Source organism: Chiloscyllium plagiosum, chromosome 14, assembly GCF_004010195.1.
Source record: "Chiloscyllium plagiosum isolate BGI_BamShark_2017 chromosome 14, ASM401019v2, whole genome shotgun sequence".
NCBI classification, from domain to species: domain Eukaryota; kingdom Metazoa; phylum Chordata; class Chondrichthyes; order Orectolobiformes; family Hemiscylliidae; genus Chiloscyllium; species Chiloscyllium plagiosum.
The window spans coordinates 53889361-53913327 of NC_057723.1; the positions used below are offsets into that span (position 1 = coordinate 53889361).

Below are 23967 nucleotides of genomic sequence, written 5' to 3' on the forward strand. Positions count from 1 at the left end.
AAGTGAAGCAGTCCATATTCAAATACATCAAAACCTAGATAATTTCCAGGTTTGAGCTGACAAGTGGCAAGTAATGTTTGTGCTGCACAAGTGCTAGCCAGTTAACATCTCCAATAAGAGAGAATCTAACCACTGCTCTTTGGTATTCAATGCATCACCAACATTGAATCCATCACTGTCAACATCCTGGGGTTACCATTGATCAGAAACTGAACTGGACTTATCATATAAATACAATGATTGGAAGGTCAGAATTTAAGAAAACTGCAGCAAGTAAATCACCTTCTGATTAGCGAAAGCCTCTCCACAAGGCACAAGTTAGGAGTGTGATGGAATACTCCCCATTTGCCTAGATGAATGCAAACCAAAAACCACTCAAAGCTTGTCATCTTCCAAGACAAAGCAACCCACTTGATTGGCACTACATTAACAAAACTTCATTCCCTCTACTACTAATGCTCAGTGGCAGTAGTGTCTACCTTTGGAAGATTCATGGCAGAAATTCACCAAATCTCCTTAAATAGCACCTTTCAAATCCATAATCATTACCATTTAGAAAGACAAGGACATCAGATACATGGGAACATCATCGCCTGCAAATTCCCCTCTAAGCCATTCACCATCCAGGTTGGAAATGTTTCGCTGTTCCACTGTGTCACTGGCTCAAAATCCTGGAATTCCCTTCCTAAGGGCACTGTGGGTCAACATACATCATACACACTATAGCGGTTCAAGAAGGCAGCTCACCATCACTTTCTCAAGGGCCACTTGGGATGGGCAATAAATGCTGGCCAACCAGCAACACCCACATTGCATGAATGCATTGTATAAAAAGCATAGGGGTAGTGTGTTGGTGATCAATTGTGAAAGCTGCAGATTTCATTATTTCTCTCATTTCTTAAAGGAAGTGCCAGCACTCTGAGGCAGGCCTTGTAACCACATTGCTCTACTACCATCTTGGGTTAATTCCAGAATTACCTGCCACAACTACTGTAAAATCCAGCCTGCCAAAATGAAAATCAAATGTTTGTGATGGTAGTTTCTGGGTTGGGTTTGGAGACTCCTAAAACTATACAAACAAGTACAGCTCTCTTCAGTTCACAGATTGTGAATGATATGAAAGATTGTTTGGATTATTACAGAATATTGAAGCAGCAACACATTTCAGGCTCCTCAATATAATATCATTTTACAAAATTTCTTAAACGATTCCAGGCATTTCTCTGCACTGTTTCATCAAGAAGTCCATTCCATACATTGATTACTGTGTTTACAAAGAAATTCCTGATATTGCTGCCAACATTGCTATGATATTATGGGATATTAGTCTTTTTTTAAAAAAAAAGTACTAATCAAATCAAATTACCTTTTGGCTATCTGACAATTGAGATGGATTGTCTGTGACTCTGAAGTCTTATATATCCAGCACAGGAGATCTCACACAAGAAGAATGTGTATGGCAATTGTAATAATAAAGTTATATGGAAAAGAATGCTTGTTACCAACAATGAGTATTGTGAAGAAAACACACTTTGTAAAATTTATTTCCTCTCTTGAGCACTGCCAGCACTCAGGAATCAGTCACTATCAGCAGCTTAATTAACGGTAATGAACCTCTTATCGTGCTGCCTCCTGTGACACATGAGCTACACAGAAAATGCAAAAAACACTAATCACTCGATGCACTAATTGCTCGTGAACAATTTTGTGCTATTTTTAGAACAGTTACATTATAAACCTTGCTTGTTTAAATGCAGATTGTGAACTATGTGACCTTAAAGACATGCAGGAGGAACATAAGGATGGAAACCAGATTCAGATGCCTTCCCAGGAAGCTCCCCATTCCAAATCAGTGAGTTGAGTGTGTTTGGGCCCTTCCTAAATGCTGCTAAAATAATCAGTATAGGAAAGGAGCCATTATTTTCTTTTTGACAAATCAAATCAATAAATACTTCTAATCTTTAATATGTTGACTGTAGCAAATCCTTTTACTTCCTCAAATCATTCTTGTTCAATTGCTAACTGTAGAAGTTACCATTTTAATGATATTTTTGATTGAGGTTAATTTCTTTTGGGCAATGTAATTAATAAAAAGTAGAGTTGTCATTAGACAATTATGTACTGAAGAATCAACAATGCAATTTGTCCCCATAGTTAGGGAGTCCTGTCACAGTTGAGTTCTGCATAAATGTCATGCGCAAAATATAGTCCATAAATATCTGACAACTCAGAAAACAATATCATTTTCTTTTTTAAAAAAAGCCTTGAATAAAGTTTAAATGAAGGACAACCAAAACAAAAGTTGAACTTTTTTTATTATATTAGACTTTAAGACTTAAGTTGAACTTTGGATTCAGTTCTTATTCAATATGTCAACCACACAATTTAACTGACAGCTAAACTTGACCAGATTTAACCAAAATGTGAAGGACTTCTGAATGAAATATTTAACTGGCGGTAAGTATGCCTTCTCAAAAAAAATGGAATAGCAAGATTCAAGGAAAAGCAGGAGATTTCTCTGTCTTGACTGGTATGTATGTTGTTACTCAGGGGCACAATTGTCCCCACATTGCAAGGTTCCAAGTTCGAATCCCATTATGTTCGTAAGAATCAAGGCTGTCACTCCAGTGTAGTATTGACAGACCATTGATCAGTAGGAGGTGCTACCTTTTGGATGAAGTGTAAAAGAAGGCCCATCTACTTGCTTTCTGATAGAAAAGATCTCATGGCACTGTTTTAAAGAAAAGCAGGGAGGGTATCCCCATTGAACCGGTCCATAGTTTTCCTTAATCACAAAAACCAGATTATGTGGTCAATGTCTCAATTATTGTTCACGGGAATTTGCTAAATGTAAATTAGTTGCCATATGTCCTACATTATAACAGGGACCACACTTTAAAGAGCACTTCATTGGCTAGAAAATTAGGTATCTGGTGGTGGTGAAGTGTGACATAAGTGAAAATCATTTTTTTCAACCAGCATTATTGAAGCTGATTATTTCGTCGTTTATCAGTGTTTATGAGACTTTGCGAGATGTAATTGGTAGTACTGAAATTCTGATTTGTGAAATAAATTTCTCTTATTCAGGGAATGTCTGATACACCACCTCCTCTACCCACAACACCACCACCTGAAGATTATTATGAAGAAGCTGTACCATTAAGCCCAGGAAAGGTTCCTGAGTACTTCACCTCTCGCAGTAAGTGTCTTGGTCATTTGAAGAGGAATCATGTGAATCTATTTTGTAATGACAGAATCACCATTTGTTTTCTTACTAAATCACTTAAATGATGAGCAATCTGTGAAAACATTGCACAAGGTATGCTGGTTCCAAACGGAACCATGGGTAAAGGATTGTTACGCTAATCCTAGTTTCCTTTCAGCTTTCAAGCCTCATTTGATCAAGGTAACTGGACTTTACTTCTGGTTGTCAGTGCAGTCAAATTAATGTGGGTATTTAATGATGATTTTGCTGGACTAATCCAGAAGACTGGAATTATTTGCCAGGGACATGACTTCAAGTCCTCCAATGGCAACTGTAGAATTTGAATTCAATTAATTAAATAATTAATTAGAATTAAGAAGTTGAATCAATATTAGTGACCAGAAAAGTACTGAATTGTTGTAAAAACCCATCTGGTTTACTACTGTCATTGACGGAAGGAAATCAGGCAGTCTTATTCAGTTTAGCATATGTGTGACTTGTGACAATATGATTGTCTCTTAGCATTCCTCTGAAATGGCTTAACAAGGTATTCAGTGGCAGGTAAGAAGGTGGCTCACCAACAACTACATAAAGGCAATTAGGAATCAATAATAAATTCTGCTGTTGCCAGTGATGCCCATATCTATAAATGAATAAAACAAAAAAAAAGATCAGATTCCAAGCAACAGTCTACATCTGTGAATTGTTACCTAAACCAGTCATGGTACTTGTAATATTCTCTGTGCAGTCAAAGAGAAAAGTCCAACGAAACAAATATACTCTGAAATCAGGAGGGGTGAATAGTTGTTTATATTGTATAATTTTCTTTATTTATGTTGAAATCTTTAATTCCAGTTTATGACTTGACTACGAATGAAGGGTAAGATTTTACCGACTCAGCAGCTGATACCACCTAGTTGTTCAGCCAGAGCTGTGTGGTTGGAGTAGAAAGCAGACAGTCAGCAAAAACCTCTAGTGCTTCCAGAAGGTTTGCAGTACAAGTCTCAGGTCAGCAAGGTTTAAATGCAGAAACAGCTAAGCTCATCTTCAGTCCAGAATTACATCATCACCATTAAGTATTTATGTTGTTAATAAAATATTGTAATGTCAACAATGTACTAAATAAACCAGTGAATACTACTTTCTCAGGACCCCATTTTGCAGTCTCAGTACACTTCAATCTGTATTTGATTAGAATTCTTCTCTGAAAGGTTTGCTTTCACATTGTGATGTCCCTGGTTGTCAAAATAATCTTGTGCTGAACAGATGGTCATTTTTGGAATTGTAACTATAATCTGGATTCCACACCGTAAATTGAATTTTTGTCAATCAAGTTATAAGACTAGACTACAAATTTAATGCCATCTTATAAAATAATAAATTTAGTAAGATGGCCTGAAATATTCACTGAAGCTTTGCTATTTCACTGCACAGCTAGGATAGAATCTACTTGTATATGTAAATAAATCACAAAAATATTTGCATTTTGTCTATTCCAGGGATTGTCACAATGTAGTGATATTTCCTTTAATTTTTTTTATACACAGTATTTAAAAACGATTGTGTTCATTACATTGTACTGCTTGAAATACAATTGCGACTCAAATGCCTGCTTATGACAACATTTAAACATTTGTATCTGAAATAAAGCAATCACTTGGACTACCGATGGAATCTTTCCGCAGGGAATCGGCAGAACCCTATTGAAATTTAGGGTCAGTCGATCAATTATTGATCAAATGCAGTTTAGGAAATTAATTCCCCATTTTAAAGAAATCAATCTTGTTTGCAAATCTCTTCTGATAGAAGCCATGAGCACTTTGGAAGTTCAAAATTGAAGTTCAGCACTCAATTAAACATGAGCTGCTTAATCAGTCACAAGACAGGCTGTCGCACTGCAGTTGCCTACTGCCTGGTCTAGCACATAGTAGACATGTATAAACCTGTTATGCAGTACATTGGATGTCAAGCCATTTCATTCTTCTTTTTTAAATTCATCAGCCAAACTCATCAGTAATCATTGCAGCTGCTTTTGCTGTGTTCTGCTTGCAGTGTACCTCCTGCTTGCTGACCTTCCCAGTTTCCACTTCCCTCTCTTCCTGTCTAGTTACAAACCTCTGGCTTCCTCCCTCCCTCAGATGATCTCTGTCCCAAGTCTAAAATGAGGATTCAGGAAAGGGATGGTCAGTGAGTGGGAGGTTTGGGTTTGTGAACAGGAGAGTCAGGAAGGGGTCAATAAGCAAAAGGATAGAGTGCACAGCAAGAAGCAAGATGAAGGGGAGGTTGGTGAACAGGAATCTTGGGGAGGCAAGGAAGATAGCTGGAACTGGGAAAATAGTAGAACATAACAACTTCATTTTGTTTCCTTTCCATTAAAATTATTCCCTAACTTATTTACAACGGATTGCTCTATGTAGTTTTATTAACATAATTGAGAGTAGGTTTTTAATCACCAAAGGTGAACAGATTAATGAGTGTCAAGTCCTTGAACTTGTGAGTAACTTGATTTTATCATCACTGAGAATAGCTTTTAAAAAAAAAGTACCAAACTTTTATACCTTGATTTCTTTAACTTCTCAATTTCTCACTTAGGAATTTTTATTTGACCAAACTTAAAGTGTGGTAACAAGTTCTGCACACCTGCAAAAATGAACACAATTTGTAGAGCCTTCCCAAACCAGCATATTGCCAGAATCTCTCAATTCTGTCCAGGGATTTGTATAAATATTTAGAGATTATCATTAATTACTGCAAGTTTAAAAATAAAAGAACTGTCACTACTAACATCAGTCAGAGGACTAGGTTACAGTTAATAAGGAAATGTAGAGAAGTAATGTTCTATGTATATTGAAGCAAGGTTACAAAGAACTTAACAATGTGCTCAGTTCCTAAACTATTCATTTTTTCTAATCTTTTTTGTGTCTTATGTACAAATATGTCTTTTTTGAAATTCTACTTGCAACCCAACTAAAATTTTCCAATATTCTAATGATCCTTTTTTTTTCTAAGGAATATCTCTAGTCTAGCAAGAATTGATGTTTCCCAAAGTCTTATGCATCCATTTCCAGAAGATCTGTATTCAGTTTGGTTAGAAATCAAATGCAATAAAAAGTGAAAACATTTTTTTCTTGTTTTTAATTCAATAACATAGATAAAGGGCCAAGGTAAATAGAACAGGATATGGCCAAAGTTGAAATGATAACAACCAAAGCTGAGAGAAATTACAAAATGACAGTCAGTGAGGTTTTCAAAACTTTTATGATTAAGTGAAGATCAAGGGACAGAAGAAATGCTACAGTTTTGAGACCTGAGAAAATAAGTCGGAAATTGCACAATCAATCTTGATTTTAGCTGAGTGAACATAGTGGCCATATGGGACGCTATGCTTAGGAGAAGAAACACAATTTTAAAAGAACAAGAACAATTCTAGTATTTGTAAAATAGTGAAGATAATCAGTGGGAGAATGGTGAGAAAAGCATTCTAGAACCTATCTTTGTACAGAGTATTTTTTTAATTTGATAACTTAAAAACCGTGGGGGCGGCACGGTGGCACAGTGGTGTGGGCGGCACGGTGGCACAGTGGTTAGCACTGCTGCCTCACAGTGCCGGAGACCCGGGTTCAATTCCCGCCTCAGGCAACTGACTGTGTGGAGTTTGCACGTTCTCCCCGTGTCTGCGTGGGTTTCCTCCCACAGTCCAAAGATGTGCAGGTCAGGTGAATTGGCCATGCTAAATTGCCCGTAGTGTTAGGTAAGGGGTAAATGTAGGGGTATGGGTGGGTTGCGCTTCGGCGGGTCAGTGTGGACTTGTTGGGTCGAAGGGCCTGTTTCCACATTGTAATGTAATGTAATCTAATCTAATCTAATCTAAAACTAAATTATTATTATTGCTATGTAATGTCATTTCTGCCATTCTCTTTGTCAGCAATCATTTTTCAAAATACAGCAAAAATATAACATACAATAAAGTCAGCTTTAGCTCAGTGTTGGAAGTTTTGCCTCTGAGTCAAAAGGTTGGGGGAGACGGGAAGTTTGGTTTTAAATTTCACTTAAAAAGCATAAGCATGTATTCTAGGCTGGCGTTTACATTCAGTGCTGAGGGAGTGTTGCACAGTCGGAAATGTTATTTTCTATCTGAATTAAACAATACTAAGTGTTTCCACCATTTCCTTATGGGTTCTGTTCCATTGAGGTCTATTTGGCTATTTCCTTTGTTTCTACAGATTAGTTTTGAATTTGCTGTCATTCAAGCTTGATGATTTCTTGTTTCTGTCAAGTTGAAATAGCTTGTAGTGTACATCTAGGTACATGATGATTGGTACAGGTTTTGCCTGAAAGATTTAACTTGGATGATACCCCAGAAACAGATGTTTGGGTCCTGATCCTAACTGATCTTTCCATATCCTATTCATCATACAAACATGAAAAGTAAACTTACTCAAATTAACTATTTCAGGTAAGTTGCAGTTTTTGAGGGAGTTGAAGTTTTCAGTACCACCAATGTAGAATGGAATTCTAACGTCATGAGAATGTGGCATATTCTTCCCTAACAGGTGGTAGACACTTTGTCTTTAAGATTGAGTTAGTTAGATTTTTGATAGACAAGTGAGTCAAGGAAATTGGAGCGCAGATAGAAAAGTGAAGATGAAACTACAGCCTGATCAGGCAAGATCTGTTTGAAAGGTGGAGTAAGCCCAGAGGACTAAATAGCCTATTCCCGTTCCTAAATCCTATGTTCTTATGTTAAAGTGATGCATATGAATGTAAGTCTTGCACATTTTTCATAGGGGAAGGCCATGTTCCATCAGGTCTCTGTTTTCTCTTGCGAACGTGAACAATACGTGAAGACTATATGCTTCAGCATTTTACCAAGGGAAAAGATTTTCAGCTATCCAATGATACCTTTTCCAGTCATTTTGTAGGTGCTTTATATCCTTTCTGGAAAATGATGGACAGAACTGTAATATCAGCTAATTCAGGCTGGAACACAGATATTCGCTGACTTCAAATGATTTATATTTCCTTCATCTTAAATCCCATTGCTAGCTTAACATCTAAAGAAATACCTGTATAAGTTTTTTTTTATCAAACAAGAATAAATGAGTGAGTCCATTATTCTTTCATGTTTTTTTTCTTTTGTAATGACAGCTTTTAGAGTTTTTAGACTGCTGCACGTTATTTTGGAAGGGAATGGAATTGTTTAAAAATCACAAAGGAAGCATAGTATTGTGGCCTTTGATGAATGGGCTAAAGTCAGAGAACAAAGCATGACATTTTTCATTTATATTGTTCTTGTGGAGTTAGGGGAGGGGAAGGTATAAGAAATAGAGCTTGAAATGTATTTTCATCTCAAAATGGCACAACTATCCTCAAGTGGTTTCTCTCAATGTGCTGATTGTGAATACTTCTCTTCATCTCAAATTCTCCCATCCTTCTAATATTGTTCTAGCTCGCCTTAAAAATAGTATACATGTTTTATATTTATTTTATCAATAACCAATAAACAAACAAAACATTTTTTACAAGTAATATGATTATAACAAGCAGGCTTAAACAATAATATACAACAGTCATATAATATATAACTGAGATGTGATTCTAATAGCAGGTTACCAAGACAACAATAGTCTTGCTGTATTTAGCCTTTGTCCTGTGTTGTGCTTCCATTAGTATGATGTGCCAAACCAGAAACCAAGACTTTAAGTACTGTTTGCTATAAGCAACATGGGCATGCAGAAACCCCCTAAAGACCTTTGGCAGACAACATGGTAGTTACAGCTTTACCTTTTTCAACAAAATAAGTCAAAGGAGCAAAGCACTTAAATAAGTAACCTGTGCAGTTCACAAATGCAATAGAGAGAAAGTATACACAAACCATTGCATACAGTCACAGGCACATGCACGTATACATGCACACGCACACAATCCTACCTCTCCGGCCCTCAGTGGAAAAGTCGGGTTTGAGTCTGCCAAGTTTACAAAACGCAGTGCCTCCTATACACCTACAATCATGTGCCATGTGGCCTTAAAAACATTTCTGACTCAAACCTGTGACAATGATGGGGCTTTAAGAGGTGTGTTTTGTCCTGGTTTCTTTTAGATAGAGATTGAGGAGCAGGTACCAAGCAATCTATGAGAAGATAAACAACTTATGAGCCTTGGGGTTTTTTTTTTAATGTTAGAATAATAGAGACAGCGTGGATGTTGTCAAGGTATCTCAGATCCAGGATTTTTAGTTAGATTTCAGCAGTTATTGCTGGGGTCTCAGCAGCATCGGAAAGCAGTAAATCTCTTACAGCTGCTATATAATTTCTGAGTTCTCTCAGAATTGTATTTTGATCTTCTTTCTCCTGGATTGGAGAACTGCATGTCAGACGTTTTAACTGCCTCAACACAATAATATGTGTTTTCTGAATTTGACTTTTTGCCAAGGGTGCGTTTATGGGGTGTTACTATATTGAAACAGTTAATTAGTAATAGTTATTCATTTAGTATTCTGTTAAGCTTTCCATTAGAGTTAAGTTTCCAAATTCTTTTTCTTTTTGTTGTATTTTAACTATAGTGTTTGAATAAATTGTGTTTTGTTCAACATTGAGTAGTTTGACCAATTGAATTGTATCTAGAACACAGCACCTAACATTTATCTTTAAAATAAGAAAACTTTAAAGTTTAGGCTACCTTTCTTAATATATTTTGAGGGGAACCAATCTGGTCCATAACAAATTCCACTCCCCAACTGTTTCCAAACAGATGCCCTCAATCTATAGAACTATGTTAATCACCAGCAGACAATCCATAGATGCTGAACTGAAAAGTACATCGAGTTATTAGATAGGGAGAGAGGGTGACTGTAGGGAGTGGTGGGGATAATTTGGAGTCTGGTGGGGGAGATACAAATGAGAGGTAGAATCTGCAGAGGGAATGTCCTCAGTGCCCACCGAGACCCCCAAAGAATGTACAGCACCTCTCACGTTTTTAGACCCATGTGAAAAAATATTAGCTGGCCTCCTTCACTATTCCTGCCCAGCTGCACATATTATTGTGTTGAGGCAGTTAAAGGCTTCAATGATGCCAAGATTGGAGGAGTTAGCTGACATCTTAATGTAATATGCAGTTAGTTCAGGGTTAGGTGTTATTAGAAAAGGTGAATACTCTCCATCCTGCACACTATCGTGGCTTGCGGGGTTCTAAAATTCCTCCTATGCTCCACCACCCAACCATGTGTGAAGATTCCTCGTAACTCCTGTGATGCACACAGCTCTATAGTTTGAGGGTCGGGCATCTGTTTTTGAAGCCAGTGGGGAGTTGAATTTGTTATGGACCAGAGCTGGGTTCTAGATACAATTCAAATGTCAAATTACTCAACATTAAGCAAAACACAATTTATTCAAACACTACAGTTAAAATACAACAAAAGAAAGAAGAACTTGGACACTTAACTCTATTAGAAAGCTTAACAGAACAGTAGATAGAATAACTATTACTAATTAACTGTTCCAAGATCGTTCCCACTCCTCTCTATTTAAGCTAGGAAATTGCATTTTTTTTCATTAATTGATAGCCAGGATTCTGCAGTATAATCAGATGTGAACTACTCCTGTATTCACTATTATTGATCTCATTACATTACCTTAATACTGGCATTCGTAAATTGAGCACATCTTATTTAAGTCACAGAAATTATCACAGCCAAACCTAAATAGGTGATAAGATTTTACAAATTATAATTGTTAATAGCACCAAAAAAAACTATTTTAAAGCTATAAAATCTAATCTGTTCTTTCAGGTGGAAATTGGGTACAGATGTGAGCAAGAGAGTGACAATTAAACATGTTTTAAAAAATCCATAGTGACCAGTAGTAAATTTGATTCCTGCTCTGTTCTAAGTTCGCTTTTCTCAATGGAATATCAGGACAAAGTTTTCATCATTGCTACCCAATGATTCATTAATGGAAAGCATATGCGTGTTGGTATCTATCAAAGGAAGGAATGAGCTTACCAATGGAAGAATAGTTCTTATGGAAGAATAGTTTACCAAGCTGAACTAACTAAAACATCACCACTGTTTGAGCAAGGTACTGGAATGCAGCCAGCACTGTTGATAGTGTATTCCAGCAAGAATTTGGTTCTATTAAGAGAAGGCGCCTCATTTGAAAAAAATTTGAAGACATCAGTAAAACACAAAGATTTTAAATGATTCCTCCATAACACTAAAGATAGTGTGATGTAATCCTCAAATTATATCATTTGGTTGTACTGAGAAAGCTATGATTGGTAACACTCATGGCACATGCAGTTCCAACATTTGCTGGATGACAACATGCAATTCTATCCAACAGGAGGGGCTTATTACAAGGTTCAATGGGATATTCAGGGTATTTTGGCAGCCACTGAAATGCAGTTCAATAGATTACAGACTGTTCAAAAAATTACATGCAGTAGCATCTAAAGGTCAGTGAGCATAGAGTCATAGAGATGTACAGCATGGAGACAGACCCTTCGGTCCAACCTGTCCATGCCGACCAGATTGGAGATGGAGAGTAGGCTCTTGAACTGAACAATGCAAGGGGAAGGGGCAGAGCTAAGTCCCAAGAGCAGCTGGATAACTGTTCTGTTAGAACTCAGGCCATGTTCTTGGAGTTGTTATGTAACTAGGTGTTGCAGTAAGGCTTTGGAAAACTACAAGAAGTTTTGCAGGATCATAAGAAGCTGTATGCAACTAATAATCAATACAGCTGAGTGTCAAAGTTGAAAAGCTACACACAGTATTTGCTGCAATCAACTGAGCAAGCTTAGAGCTTGGGAAAACCTTGGGGCAGGTATCACTTGCTGAAACTAGTTGTCAGTGAAAAGCTGGAGTTGTACCTATGATTAAGTCCTAGTGTAATTTTCAGAGCTGAAAGAAGTTTGGGCCCAAGAAAAGAACCAGAACACTAGCAGTCAGTGAGGTAGTCCAAGATAGAATGGTTCTTAAGAGGAAGTGTCAAGGTTCAGGTGAAGAATTGGAAGCCCTTGTGAAGTCTGCTGAGACTTGATAATCCATCATGTCATTAAAGTCTATGGAAATCATTGAAAAATCAGTGGGATCTGTCTGATCATATTTATTATTTGATGTACACTGTTTTCTGTTTGGTCACAATTTATTACCCACATCTACCATGTATTAGTTTGAGTGTTATAATAAATTGTACAAGCATTATAGATTGTATTAATGTTTTGACTTGTACAGTAAAGCATTATTGTTTGTTCAAACCTATGGAAACTTGTTCTTTTATTCTTTTAATAAGTCCTATGAATATCATCATTTGCCTACATTAAAAATAAACAATTATTCATTCCAGTGCAGATCATAACATAATTTGGTGGTCTTGTCTGGGATCATCCCATAAACTTGGCAGTCAGGTTTGGTTTCAGACCAAACATGGTCAAATTTCAAATCTAGTCAAGCTAGTCCAGAATTTTAAATCAATAAATAAAGTCCAGTAAGAAAAGCAAATATTGAAATATTAATAAGGCGTTTAAGATAATAATCTTCAAGGAAACAAGTTTGGAGTAATGTGGTTCTATTAATATTTCTGAAAATGCATAAGTAGAAGTATGTATTTGAAGACTGTAAGAGATGGAACCATTATTAATCAAGGAAGTGTAAAACATGTGAATAGAACACTGCACAAGTTACACATTGTTGGAGGGCGAAATAGGCAAAAAATACTTTACAACCAGCTCATATTTAATAATTTTTAAAATAAAAGAATATTTATAAAAGATGGTAATAGTAATGTTCCAGTAATTCAGTGGAGTTGTTTTTGAGGGGGTATCTTGAATTTTTCATCTTGCTATTTGTGAGACCTTGTTGTGCAGAATTTAGCTACTATTTTCTACATTGTAACAATGTTTACACTTAAAGTATTTCATTAACTGTGGGGTGCTTTGGGGCATGTTGAGGTTGTTAGTGCAAACTTTTTTTTTTGTTTTTCTAAACCTATTTTAATTTAGTCAACATGATCAGCACTGGTTCAAGATTTTTTTTACAACAGGTATTTTTATAATTCTATATATTCCCTTTCTTTCAGACAGTTCCAGTCCACCAAACTCTATTGAAGATGGCTACTATGAAGATGCTGACAACAATTACCCACTTACCAGGATAATTGGAGAACATAAGCATTCATGTAGTTACATAATATTTTCTCCTTTATTGCTTACTTTAAAAGATTTAAATAGAAATAATTGTGTATAACATATGATGTGGTATGTCTTTTGTTTTAGAAATAACTCACAATATTAGGTTTTTTAAAATTGCAGATAGGAAAACATACCCTCACAGCTGACAGATCCAATTTCTTTGCAGGTGGGGGTAGGAGACAGGAAAGACATGACTCATATAGGAAAGGAAGACAAAATCATCAGGATCAAATTAAGTCAATAATTCAAACAGACCCTAGTTTGTAAGATGCAATGACATTAGCCTGCAATGTGGGAGTCATACATTATTGGAATTGATTAAATGATCTTGAGGCATGCATAAGATCTATAAAACTGTCATGATCTGAAGTTTTTTAGATGCCCTGCTCTTTAAACTTGATTTAAAAAAAAGTTAGATTGCAGCTATCACTGATCATTTAAAATACACCTTTGCTGGACTGTTTTGATAATATTACCCATCTGCTTCATTTTAGAGAAAACTAATAGCATCTGGTCATAAAGTTTGCAATAGAGTCCTTTGTTAGTATTTCTCCAAAGGATATTATTTCATTATGATTCTTCGGCTGAGTTTCAAAAGTTACAATTATCTCACCAGGGATTATAAATTTAGAGTTTTATTGAGGGTTTAATTTAAAAGATTATCTAAGGTTGGTGTAGTGTCCGAACAGAAAAAAAACTTTGCTTTAATAAGAAATTAACCATGACAATTAAAAGTTTGTCATGTTTTATTTTTATGAATGGGAGCTTATTTCACTTATTAAATGTGTTGAAGTGAGAGCTCTTTTAGATTGTTTGAAGTTTTTTTTCATTTCCACATGGCTGCTGAGGTCTGTCCATAGCAAGTACTCGGTGAGTGGCTATACAGTTGGCAGTGAAATATGAGTGCCCTTGGAAGATGGTAGGGGTCCTGAAATAATCTTGTATTCGCATGAACAGTAAGTGGTACAATGACAATTGGGTTGGAGGGTTGAGGGTGTATGAGCAGTGTGGGCTAGAGGCTCTTACGCCTTCTGAAAGCAGTTAAACTCATGTTGAGGCCAAAGGTAATGGACCTAAAATGCTCACTCTGAAGCTTCTAGTAAGTCTGACTGAAATAGTGGTGGAAGCAAAAAAAGAGAAATCCAAAGGAAGTAGTAAGTTAGAGAATTGAAGTGAAAAGTACGTGGAGTTCAGGGTTGTAAATAGAATGAAAGTGTCTAACAACTACAGGCTGTTTTTGAAGAAAAATCAGAAAATGCTGGAGAAACTTGGCATCTGTGGATAGAGAAACAGAGCTAACATTTTGAATCCGGAAATGCCAATTAGTATTTTTTTAAAACCATTTTATTTATTTTAACTTATAAATTCATGATTTCCGTTGACGTCAGTTATTTCAGGAGTTTTTACTGCAAGTTAGAGATGTTGCCAGGGTTGAAGGGTTTGAGTTACAGGGAAAGGCTGAATAGGCTGGGGCTGTTTTCGCTGGAGCGTCAGAGGCTGAGGGTGACCTTATAGAGGGGCGTGGATAGGGTAAATAGACAAGGTCTTTTCCCTGGGGTGAAAGAGTCCAGAACTAGAGGTCATAAGTTTAGGGTGAGAGGGGAAAGATTTAAAAGGAACCTAAGGGGCAATATTTTCACGTAGAATGTGGTGAATGTATGGAATGATTTGCCAGAGGAAGTGGTGGAGGCTGGTACAATTACAACATTTAAAAGGCATCTGGATGGGTACATGAATAGGAAGGGTTTAGAAGGATATGGGCCAAGTGCTGGCAAATGGAACTAGATTAGGTTAGGATATCTGGTCATCATGGATGAGTTGGACCAAAGGGTTTGTTTCCGTGCTGTACATCTCTATGACTCTAGCTTTAACACATCTTGCAAATCCTCATTTCTTCAATTCGTGTTTGTGTTTTAAATTTCTGAATGCTTTTAATTATTTTACAAAATCTTTCAAAGGAAAGATCAGTGAACCCATTTATATTTGGATGAAGGTGATATCTCAATCTATATGTCATCTGTGGAGTTTATAAAGAGTTTGTATAGTTTTAAAATTCTTCAAATAGGAAGCTCATGACTCACCACAGGGGTAACTGTACCCTACTGTGCAAAATCCCTTGATTCAATCCTAGATTTGAATGTCATTCAAATTCAAGAGCATTCAGTAGTGTTGCCAGTTCTCAGCTGGGTTATTAGGCATAACACTTGAAGATAATATTTTGTTCTGCTTGTGGAATGTTCTACAATGAGAAGGCAGCTCTGGCTGGACGATTACAGAGTAGTATTGATGACGGCGATGGAGAAGTCAGCAGCAGAGGCTTTCATGCACACAATATGACATTTGGAAGGATGAGTTGTTCCAATCTGAACTCATATCATGTTCACTGACTGTTTTCTCCAAGGTTTTCACAATATTATGAGATCTATTGCCTGGTGAGCATTACAAAATACACAGGATATGCACTCAGCCATTATTCAATTCAGCAAAATTAAAATTTTAAAACAATGGCAAATTACAAAAGATATGAAATGAAAGCAGGAAATGCTGGAAATACACAGCAGGATCATCATCTGATACTGGAAAAGATGAATTAACACTATAGGTGTGGACACTGTGACCTTGAAGCATTTCCTTCTAACAACTATAGCCATGTACTATCACACAGCTCTGCTGGACATTACTGCACTCAATATAAGAAGACTGCTTCATATGATCAATGAAGCAAGCAAACAAACCCAGGGTATTCTTCAGATAATTACCTTTCTTTCTTATTCTGCTAATTTTCTCACTTCCACGTACTATTGTAGATGCACAATTCTGGCATAAAGCTGTCTTGTTACTGCTCACAGATCAGTCAGCGCCTTGACCATGTGAATAAATGCAAGTGGATATTATTCATGTACATTTTGTCAGAGACAATTTGATAATGAAAGGTATTACAACCAGGCCTTGTTTTTTAATTGTTGTTCATAATTGCGTATTTCCATGCATTTCTTACCATCTTATGTCAGCTTTTCTGACAAAAGTTTTTTAATTGAGAGTTTTTCTTTCCTGATGTCAGTTACAAAATTGTTCCTTCAGTTGAACACAAGGATGGAATTATGTTTATAAAATGAGTCAATATTATTAGGATAAATAATTCTTTAAATGAAAGTTAAATATGCACTCTGTTCCATTTGACTCAGTCCAATGTTAAATATACGAAGAAAGTAGAATGTTGATGCATTGTATAGAATTATGATATAATGAGTTAGTTTGGCGAGGGGTCCAAAAGTAGCAGAGAGAGAATGAAGAATAAAAGATAAGATATACTGAGGTTAATAAAAATGTAGACAAGACTATCAAACACTACTTAGAACTATGTCTTGACAAATATATCAAAACTGCTGAATCTCCTGCAGATCGTAATGCTTTGTTGATAATATATTAATTGCTTCACATAGACAATGACTCGGATGTAATGAGCAGTGCATATGAATCTTATGATGAAGAGGATGAAGATGGGAAAGGTCAACGGCTGACCCATCAGTGGCCATCAGAGGAAGCCTCCATGGACTTGGTGAAAGATTGCAAAATCTGTGCCTTTCTGCTGAGGAAGAAGCGCTTTGGGCAGTGGGCCAAACAGCTCTGTGTCATTAAGGAAAACAGACTTCTGGTAAACTGATTTTTGAACTTTAAACTTGGAAGGGCTTACTGTTGAAACACGTTAGAATTTTAACCAATTAACTGATAGGTCCAAGTGGAAAGGTTTCAGAACCAAGTCAAAATAGCCACACGGCATTTTTAACAAAGATGTAAATGCAACGTTAAGTGGAAACTATACTTTTTAAGATATATATTATTAGCTTGATGTGTACCACTTCTTGTGAGTTGACTCTTTGCACTTGTAAACTTAAAGCCTAATATCCCTGATATATAAAAACATCTATTTTCAAATTTAAATCCAATTCATGAACCAACAACTGTCAAGAATTCATAGTTTTAAAACATGCACTTTCTGAACATCTGAATTTGTTAGCATAAACTAGGAACTGTTGATGATACGACTATAATAATAGGCTGGATTTTCACGGAGTCAGTGAGATTCATTGGAAGTATGAAAATCGCAGTCAGGATTTAATTCCAGGATTTCTGACCACATTCCTGGAAATTCTACTTAAATATCTAGCTGGTTCAGGTTGCATGTCTCCACTCCAGGCTCTCAGCTGCACAAGCTCCATTGTAGAAATGCGCATGGTCTAGTTGTCAGCAATTTTCATGGAGTTGGGCCAAACCTTTAAAGGACTTGAGGTTCACAGAACCTCAGAAGTGCCATGATCCATATTCTGAATAATAGAAGCCTTTGAAAGGTAAGCTTAACCTGTCTTTCTCATGTCACCTTATATAAAACTATGTCACCACATCCAGCAATCATGACACTTCATGCCCCAAAAATCAAGCTATAGGACTTCAATGCTCATTCAGTAACCTTACATAACCAATGAACCCTACAGTGACAATACGATTTGTTTTAAAGGCTTTTAAATGTGTCTTTCAATCATAACTTTTCAATACCTTAAAAAAGTCTTTTCACTACAAGATAATAAAATGGTCAATCATCCCAAACTCTTTAAAGTACTAATAGCAGAAACTCTGTTAGGAATACATTGAGGCTTGGCTGACAGCCCACACATCACTAGACTGTTGAAACAGCTCAGCCTTAGAGAAAACATTGCTTGATTGACAGCTCTGACTGTGATCTGTTCTATCAATTGCATGATGCTTACTTACACAAGGTAAATCAGGTGCAAGTGCTTTCAGTTTCTGTTATTGATATTTTAAATGATGTATATGATTAACATTATTAAAGAAGCTTTTTTAAGACACTGGAAAGGTATAAATTATATTTTAAATAACATTTTAAACATATCCCTTTGTCAATGTAGGAATCATTGGTTTTATACAATGGGCATATCGATATATAAGTGGTATAGCTTGCCTTGGATAGGATGAAAGACCGTGGCACAGCATGAGTTGGTATGGATGAGGAATGAAGAGTGTGTGGGGTGTGATGGGTGAAGTCAGGTGGGCCTTACTATTTTATTATAACTGTGATGAAATCTCACAGCACAGAAGTGAAACTTTTAAACAGTCTGCCCTCAGTATCCTGCAGCCCTTATAGCTATCTCTGAAATCCTTCGAGGGTCAACTAGCTTGACTGCAGCTTGCACATTTCAGAAATTTTCCCAATTCTCACTACCTTCCTTAAAGATAAAAATCCAGCTCAATGGATTGGTTCACCATGTTTCAGTTGACATAGCTACAGGAAAACACATGGTTATGCTGTAGAGGAAATACCGATGAGGAATTGTGTAGTGGGCAGTACTTGAGACTATCTGGTATGACTATAACAGGTTCACAATACTGATTTGTCACTTGAGTTATACGTGGATGCAGGTCTTATTCTAACATTAGATATATACCTATATAATATGTAAAGTGTAGAATAAAACTTTCTCGACTTTATAGCAAAATATTTTCCTAAACGTGTCTCAGAGTTGTACGTACACCGTCAGAATGATACTCTGTTTCCCACATTATCCTGTGACATTTCTGTGATTGTTCTATTCTTTGCCAATTATGACCAAACTGGGTTAATTTTCATAACAAAATATAGGTTCACCATAATGAAACTTTAATCCACCTTAATTTCTTTTGATGACAATTAAGAATATATTTTTCTAATGCACCATAAACTTCTGGTTTAATTATGTTCAAGAACACTTCTTCAATGAGCTTCCAATATATATTCCTGCAACACATAATGTAAGATCAGAATGCAGGTGGGTTGGAATGCAAACCTGCTGTCTACTTATTGACTTTTCCATAAGAGTGGAATTTTAAGACATTTTCAAGGCAAGAGGAGAGAGATTTAAAGAAAGGCATAAAAGGCCATTTGTTTCACACACAGGGTAGTTCATGTGCGGAATGAACTTCCTGGGGAAGTGGTGGATGTGGGTACAATTATAACATTTATAAGATGTCTGGATAGATACACGAATAAGTAAGGTTTGGAGGAATGTAGACCAGGAGCAGACAGATGGGACTAGTTTAATTTGGGATTATGCTCAGCATGGACTGGTTGGACCAAAGGATCTGTTTCCATGTGGTTTGACTCTATGACACTGTGAATTTCTAACTTTAAATAGTCTATTGTGCTAACCTTACAAAGGGACAGTTTTGGAAGATCTGTTGTTAGCAAACCTTTAATGGACAAATTTCAACCACATATATCCATGTTAAAAAGACCCATTAGCTAATATGGTGTTGTGCTTCAAAGGGAAAATGGAACAAAAAATGACTACACATGTAAGCCAATCAAGTTTTCAGTCTAAACAATTTGAAGCAGTGCAAACGGTATTCAGAAAATGAATTTGTTTCATTATTTGAATCTGATTAGAACATGCTTCTATGAGCAAATGATATTTTCCTTAACTTTAGTTGATACAGCAAGAAAAAATTTAAATTCATTCAGTTTGCGAACCGAAGCTGGTTTTGAAATTTTAGTTTATAATTTTTCACCAGTTTATACTCCATTTTGACACTACAGCATGATTTATGCACTTAGTGAACAATGCTGTATTTAGTCTGTAGCCCTGGCTTCTCTTGAAATGACATGACATAGTATGAGGTAATTGTGCTGTTATACTCTTAAATACAGGCTTAACACAGCTCTTTATTTCAACATAGCTTTAATTACAATCAATAAAACTATATCAGTCAAAAAACATGCAGAAATCTCAATTGAATTTTGAGAACATTTATAAAGTAATATACATATAGAAGAGTATCATCTCCAATGATGACAATCGTGATGATTTCAGTTTTTGACCTAATGCTAAAAATTATGTTTGTAATGGAACATTTATAATACACAAGACAGTTTCAGGTATTAATAGTTTGGCTACAGATTAATGAGACTCTGTTATTCATAGGGTGCTAAAGAACTGTTTCAATAGATGTTTGTTACTGGAAAGTTTGCTTCAGCTTTATTTTCATAAATCCCGATTGAGAAGATTAATGAGATGCAAGAATGAGTTAGATGTATTTAATAATTACAAGTGTACGAGATAACCAGCACAAACTGAATAAGTCGACACTGGCTGCTGAAGCTGTGCATTCCTGAGTTTCAGTGGACTTTATTGCTGTGTTTTCCAAAGGATTGTTATTTCACCTGTGCCCATTCTGAATACTTGTCTGAGTTTCAAACCCACTTATCTGAGCTGGATAGCTGGAGATGCATTTTGTTGACACTTTTTAAAAAAAACTATTAAAGGATTGATTGTGTTTGAAACTGTCACCAAAGAGAAATTTGTTGTTTGTTTTTACAATACAATGAGCACTTGTTAGGATTTACATTCTTTAAATTGCGTTCATGAATTAATTTTTTCTTCAAATCAAGTATGTGTGATCATTCTCTTAGATCATCAGAAATTTAACATTTTTTTCATTTTTACATAGCTTTGGAAGCTTGCTCATGGTTAATACAAAGCTATGGAGGTGGCCTGAAAGGTTTGAGGGGGTATGATAGTGGCTTTGTTTTATGGGGATGGGTGCATATAAGTGAATGGGTAGATATGCTAGAAGGCCAATCTGCCTTTTATACAAGTTGGCAAAAGCATCAAAAGATTGAGACGAATCTTCAACAAAACCATGTCACCAATGACCTACCTCCATGGATGCCATTTGACATCTTCTGGAGGGGGTGGGACTAAATTGGCCATGCTTCAATCCCTGAAGGTAAAAAGAACTGCATTAAGAGATGGATCTACTAAATCAGGAGGTTTCCTGCCACAAGCTTCCCATCTCACGTCTGAAAATCTGCCTCATACTTTTCAATGAGTTTAGCTTAAAAGGAGTGATTGAGAAAAACTAAAATAAGACAAAGAACAGCAGATGTTGGGGATTTGAAACAAACAAAATTGAAAATTTCTGGAGAAACTCAGCAGGTCTGGCAGCATCTAGGAAAAAAAGAGAGTTAACAAGTGCAATAACCATTCTTCAGAATTCACAAAGGATTATGGGACTTGAAATGTTAACTCTCTTTGTCTGTTCACAGGTGCTGCCAGGTCTGCAGAGTTATAGAGTTACACAGCATGGAAACAGACCCTTTGGTCCAACCTGTCCATGCTGACCATAATCTCAAACTAAACTAGTTCCACCTGCCTACACTTGGCCCATATCCCTCCAAACCTTTCTTATTCATGTAATTATCCAAATGTCTCCTAAACATTGTAAACATCTAAAAGTTGTACCCACATCTAACACTTCCTCTGGAATTTTGTTCCACACAGGAACCACTCTGAGTAAAAATGTTGCCCTTCATATCATTTATAAATCTTCTCCTCTCACCATAAAAATATGTCCCCTAGCCTCGAATTCACTCACCATAGGAAAAAGACACCTGCCATTCACTTATCTATACTATTCATGATTTTAAAAACCTCGATAAGGTCATCCCTGAACCTCCTACGCTCCAGTGAAAAAAGTTCCAGCCTATCTAGCATCTTCCTATAACTCAAATCTTCCATTCCAGGCAGCATCCTGGTAAAATAAAAATTTAACCCTCTCCAGCTTAATAAACTCCTTCCTATAACAGGGTGACCAGAACTGTACACAGTACTTCAGAAACTTACTGGTTTTTCTTTAATGAGGAAAAATAAGTTGCTTTCTATTGGAGTTTTCCTGCAAATTAAAGCAAAATAAATACGTATTTCTCTTTTTCTTAGTGTTACAAGAGCTCCAAAGACCATCAGCCTCATATGGAGTTACCACTCAATGTGTGCAATGTTATTTATGTGCCTAAAGATGGTCGACGCAAAAAACATGAACTAAGGTTCTCTCAACCAGGAACAGAGGCATTGGTATTAGCTGTACAAAGCAAAGAGCAAGCAGAGGAATGGTTAAAGGTACTGGTAGTAATTTATGATATGTGCAATACAAACCAAGAATACCAAGGTTTTTGTAGGACACCATTGTGCAAAATATTCCCACATGTTTTGTAAATTTTGAAGTTTGAAACAATATTTTTCTGGCTCATACGATCATGTCAAAACTGCTACATTTTTGGTTCTGATAAGCTCACAGAACATCTGCTGGAGGCTCAAATACAAGGTTGCTTCCAGCTGATTTGTTCACTGTTTAAGAGCTGCAGATGTTTCATTTGGAAGCGAAGAATTTGAAACAATGTATTAGCCAAAGAAAAGAGATTGTAGACTCATTTCATTAGTCCCATTGCTTCCTTCATCACTGCAGATCACTCCGCTGGAATAAATCTCAATTGCTTACACTGTCCTTTATGATGCAGGCATTTCAACTAATTTTAAATGTTCAAAGTGCCAATTTGATCAGACTATTTTTAATAAGTGAAGATGATTACACTAATGCACCACTAAATGTCAGAAGAAAATTTACAAAATCTATATCACTCCAGAACTAGCCATGTCCCTGACTGACCTCTCCAGTTCAGTTGCACTAAATGCACCATGGAAAATTGCCTAGTTATATTTTGTTCATAAAAAAACAGGATAAATCTAACCCAACCCCATATCGCCCTAACACTCGCTCTCCATCATCAGTAAAATGAAGGAAGGAAACACCGACAGGGCTATCTAGTGTCACTTCCTCAAGAATAACCTGCTCGCCGTTGCTCAGTTTGTGTTCTGCTACTGTTATGTCACTTCTGACTACATTACAGCCTTGATCCAAACATGGATTAAAAAGCTGAGTTCCAGAGGTGAAGTCACAGTGACTGCCCATGACATCAAAAATGCAATGACCAATTGTGACATCAACGAACCCTACCAAAACTGGAGTTGACCGGAATCAGAGTGGGGGTGGGGAGATCTCTCCATCGCCTGGAGGTGTACCTGGCAAATAGGAAGATGGTTGTTGCAAGTCAATCATCTCAGCCCCAGGACACCATTACAGGAGTTCCTCAAAGGAGTGTCTTAGGTCTCACCATCTTAACTGCTTCATCAATGAATTTCTCTCCATCATAAAATCAGGATTGTATTTTTTTTCATGATTGTACAATACTAAGCATCATTCATGACCCCTTAGATACTGAAGAAGCTCGGGTTCAAATGTAACAACGCCTGGACAATATCCAAGCTTGTGCTGATAAATGGGGAAGTATGACTCTTGCAAAGCAACTGCCTGACAATTGCCATCTAAAATAAATCTAACCATCTCCCCTTGATGTTCGACTGTGTTACCATCTTTGGATCCTGTTTTGTCAACATCCTGGTGGTCACCATTGATCAGAATTTGAATAGGACTGGTCATATAAACATTGTGGTTACAAGAGTAGACCAGGGGCTAGGAATTGTGCGTTGAGTAACTCACTTTCTGGCTCCCCAATGTCTGTCCACTATATAGAAGGTGCAAATCAGAAGTATGATGGAATAATATCTCCTTGTCCAGATGATAGGAGCTCCAACAACACTCAATTTTCTTGACACGATCCAAGACTAAACAGCCTGATTGGGACTCCACAAACCACCTTCAACATTCACCCCTTTCACCACTAACACATT

General features: G+C 36.6%; 1 protein-coding gene across 4 annotated transcripts in view; it reads left to right on the plus strand.

Moving 5' to 3' along the window:
- afap1l1a (actin filament associated protein 1-like 1a) overlaps window positions 1–23967 on the plus strand; it is a 206501-nt gene that overhangs the window by 127982 nt on the left and 54552 nt on the right. For all 4 annotated transcript variants that reach the window (XM_043703824.1, XM_043703822.1, XM_043703825.1 and 1 more), the window contains exons 4-8: window positions 1758–1852; window positions 3088–3199; window positions 13279–13377; window positions 16834–17045; window positions 22159–22338. In XM_043703824.1, coding sequence (XP_043559759.1) covers window positions 1758–1852; window positions 3088–3199; window positions 13279–13377; window positions 16834–17045; window positions 22159–22338 — 698 coding nt within the window. The remainder of the gene's footprint in view (window positions 1–1757; window positions 1853–3087; window positions 3200–13278; window positions 13378–16833; window positions 17046–22158; window positions 22339–23967) is intronic.